The sequence below is a fragment of the Nannospalax galili genome, unplaced genomic scaffold (genome assembly GCF_000622305.1).
Source record: "Nannospalax galili isolate Female #2095 unplaced genomic scaffold, S.galili_v1.0 scaffold136, whole genome shotgun sequence".
In the NCBI taxonomy this organism is placed as follows: domain Eukaryota; kingdom Metazoa; phylum Chordata; class Mammalia; order Rodentia; family Spalacidae; genus Nannospalax; species Nannospalax galili.
The window spans coordinates 6,574,666-6,579,020 of NW_008340872.1; the positions used below are offsets into that span (position 1 = coordinate 6,574,666).

Genomic DNA, 4,355 nt, shown 5'->3' on the forward strand with positions numbered 1-4,355 from the left:
TCTAAAGACGTTTACATCTCTTCTGAACTGCCAACATGCCACCAGACACTCTGTTAATAAAATACTGTGTTCTATAATTTCCTTGCAGAAAAAGATGAGAGTTCAGATCCTCTGCTCAGGAATGTTACTAATTTGTTATGGTGAGTGGATTCTACTCTGCATGGCTAGCTCAATATTTCATTTCTTATGTTTTGAATCATAAGAAATGGACCCATTGAAGAAACTGATAAAATGTCCCTTCAGAAATATTTCATTCTCCAACTGATATTTGTTATAAACTGAGTATCTGTGTCTCTCCAAAATTCACATGTGGAAATCCTAAGTCCCAATGTGATGATATTGGAACCTGGAGTCTTTCACAACTGTCTAGGAGGCCCTAGAAAGCTGCTTGCTTTTCTCACTGTGGGAGAGCACGTTGCTGCCACCGTCTGTGAGCCAGGAAGCAAGGTTTCCCTGTGCACTGCATCTGTCAGGGCCCCGGTCTTAGATTTTGCAGCCTTCAGAACCAGGAAGTGAATTCTTGTCATTAATAGAAAGCCATCCACTCAGTCTGTGGTATTTTGTAGAGCATCCCAAGACCTACAGCACTCACGACTAGTGTAACCTTTAATAACGCATATTTATTTCATATTCTTTTTTCATCCAGGCTGTCAGTTTTTCTCTGTTCTATAACTTCATTAAAACACTATCTCTACTGCTAATAATGTTAACTTTGGTCTGTTATTCTTAATATTAAAATTGTTTTGCTTTTTATTATCAAAAAAACTTAATAAATCATTGTAGAAAAAGTTTAAAAAAAATACTCTGTTCAAAAATTCCACACTAATGAAGAAGGCCTTCATCACACAGTTTTGATGTCTCCAAAGACAGGAGGTAAAAGTGAAATTAGAAGTTAGATGGCTTAAAGTGGCTCTTTCTAGGCAGAGTAGTGCTTTGGATTGGTGGGAATAGCAGACAGAGGATACAGAAATACATACTGTGATACATAAAGCACTGCTCAGTAAAGGGCTGCTCACACACTTTCATGCTATGGTCTTTTTCCAACCAGTTTCCTGAAATGAACAATGAGGTCATATTGCCGCTGAGCATCTAAAGCAAACTGCTGAGACAAATGGACTGACTTCTCATGATCTCTCCTCCTATTCTTTCTCATTGGTTAAAGCATTAAAAAAGTGAGGAAGAACACATTGATGAGAGATGAGGTAGGGGAAAAATATTTAAAGGAACTCATGACGAAGCTCCTCCAAAGCAAGGGTGGGCAGGGAACAAACACCAGGCCAGAAACAAGGGGACATGGACAAGCTCAGATGTGGCTCTAAGACTGTTACTTTATATTGGATTGGGCTTAGCTATTACTATTGAATTAAAATAGTCCCCACTATTTTAATATAATAGATCTTTCCATGGCATACTTTCACAGAATCCAGAATCCTTACATCAAATCGTGGCTCTAAGACGGTTACTTTATATTGGATTGGACTTAGCTATTACTATTGAATTAAAATAGTCCCCACTATTTTAATATACTAGATCTTTCCATGGCATACTTTCACAGAATCCAGAATCCTTACATCAAATATGAAGTGTAGTGGTGTGATAAAAAATGAAGCCTGTTTGCTGACTTTGTTCTATTCCTGTCATTCTGATTAATACGGTGCTTCAAACGAAAGACGAAAATTCAATAATTCTCAGCCCCTCTCATACTTAGTGGGAACTTCATCCAGTGAGTTCTGTGTATAGTTTGGCATAATGATTGACTTCTGATCCAAGAAAGAAAAACAAATTCTACTTAAGGTAGCTCATGAAGAATTCCATATTGCTGTTTACATTTCTCATGGTTGATCAGTGACTTGCTTTACTTAAAAACAGAATAAACATAATTACCATTAACATTATGTATACTTTGTACCTCTTGATTTGGGGAACATTATGGATTGACAAGTCTAGTAGGTAGAGGATGGATCTACCACCCTGCTTGTGATAGTTCATAGTGTCTTCTCTTACTCAGTGAATGAGCTTGGCAGAGATACTAAGGCAAGCTCAAGCCCGGTTTTGTTAGATGTAGGACTCCTTGGAGAGCAAACTTGGAAAACTTGCTTTTGGAGTTTTTGGGTTTTATTTTAAACTTTAGGTGTGGCAGTATATGTTTATAATTTCAGGTACTTCAAAAGCTAAGGAATTAGAGTTCCAAATTTGAGGGCAGTCTGGGCAATATTGCACGACCTCATTTAAAATAAAATTATTTTAAAACTCAGTTATAACTCAGTGTTAAAATACTTAACTGATTACGATTTATAAAATCTGGGGTGCAACCTCTAGAACCCTTTCCTCCACACAAAAAGGTTTTCTTTAACCCAATTTTCTTTCCTTCCCCTCTGCGCTTCATTGAAACCAGACACATATCACAGCGAGGTGGTTCTCCCAGACCCACCCAGCTGCCTTGCAATAGCTTCACCACCAGATCCCTTTCCTTGATAAATCTTTGTAACTGGTGCTCTTCAACAGACTCCAACTGTTGTGATACATTGGTAACATCTGTTTGGTTTAAATGAAGTGGTAACTAAATATTTTTGCTTTACTGAGTTATATGATTTTCTCCACCTCTTTGTAAAGCCTTTCCCTTTGTTCCAAACTGTATGCTTTTTTACCCAGTTATTGACTTTTCATATGATGGAAAGTTAGGATTGTATTTGTGTGAGCTTCCTGAAGGCAGGGAATGTGTGCCTTGGTTCAACATAATAACCTGTTATATAATAGGGACTTGAGAATATGGTTTCACTGAATGTCCCACTGAAAACAACATTTCTGAAGTACTTACATGAACAAATGGACTCATGAGAAGGTATAACTCTTTCGAGCTACAAAGGAGGCCATGAGATAGACCATACATTTGAATTTTCTTTTAAAGTTTCTGCTTCTTATCAAACAAAATATTAGTTAAACATATGAAACAGAGAAAAGAAAAATCTGAAGACAGATAAAAGATCAGACATATTGAGAAAATGTGCTATAAATAAAAGAAAATCGAATGCCAGAATTCATGCTGCAGAAATGTTTATTTAGAATATACTTGACTGAAAGAATTCTAGGTAAGTAATGACAGACTATCAGAAAGAAGGTGGCAGAGTGATCCAAGCCTTCACACACAATGATTCAAATGAAGCTCACCGTCGCATCAGTGTTCTGAAAGGTCACAAGTTAAGGTTACTTTGTCCTCAGAAAGTCATTGACTCTGTGGTAGATGGTAACAGTGAGTCCAAGAGAAGCAAAGGCTCAGCAATCAATCACAAATGTTGGCAAAGTAGTTGGAGTTCCATCAGTGTAGAAACCATCAAGAGACAATATGGGAGGTTCAGAAAGATGAGCCATAAAAACGAGAGCCACAGCCTGGTTGGTAATAAGATGACTGGACACTCTTGGAAGAAAAGTAAGCTGGGCGGTGGAAGCTGGACCCACCACCCACAGACTGAATTCCAGAGCTTCCAAATCCAAAAGATCCAAGACCAGAATGGCTGTATCCAAAAGATCCAGTGAAGTTTCCTCGGGAGGGACTGCACAAGATGAAATTATTTGGCCGATAGGACGTCAGGTGGTATCTTGTCCCCACAGATGGGATATAGCCTTCTTCAAGTGGCTCACCGAAGTTCTCCTGCTGTCCATTGTAGAATGAGGAGCCCAGCTGGAAGGCCTTTGGGGAGTAGAATGCATTGCTGGGGTAGAAAGAATTGTACGTGGAAACTGGGTGCCTCAAGTAGCCTCCAAGAGACTGGGAGGAGAAGTGTCCAGAGCTGCAGTTGTAAGACATATTGTCAGGAGTTCTGATTTCAGTTGAGTTGTGGTGACGAGTCTGGGAGTGTACACCACGTTCTAATCTGGGTCCTTATATACCCAGGACCTGGGTGTAGTACCAGTTTTCCATTTTAATGAGAATGCCTAATTAATTTCCCATAAAAATGAAACACTTTAACCTTCAAAGAACTTTTAAATGAAGGAATTTCATTAGTTTTCAAAGCAAGGATTCATGAAACAAAAATGCAATTTCTCAATATCTACCTTGGGTAGAATGAAAGCCACCATAATTGAATCTTTATGATAGAAGCTTTTCTTATCCCTGCCTCCAAGATGTTAGATCAATGGATGATGCAGCAGTGATTCTGCTGTGTTTAAAGCTCTAAAAATGTTTTTTATTCTGGAAGGAAAATTATGATGCTCTGAGTTTAGGAACACAATCAAAACTAGAAAAATTAAATGCTCATCATCTGACTTCTGAATGTTGTAAACCTTAAAAAGAACAGAACATATTATTCAGCCTCAGAAGATAATAAATTCTAGTTTATCTTTTATAATAAAAGTGG

The 4,355-nt window shown here is 38.0% G+C and overlaps 1 protein-coding gene across 1 annotated transcript; it reads right to left on the reverse strand.

Annotated features, from left to right (window-relative positions):
* Positions 1-3,352: 3,352 nt before the first annotated feature.
* Positions 3,353-3,805, reverse strand: LOC103736492 (keratin-associated protein 15-1). Its single transcript, XM_008836008.1, has one exon. It carries the CDS (start codon positions 3,803-3,805, stop codon positions 3,353-3,355), a length of 453 nt encoding a protein of 150 aa, XP_008834230.1.
* Between the last annotated feature and the right edge of the window lie 550 nt (positions 3,806-4,355).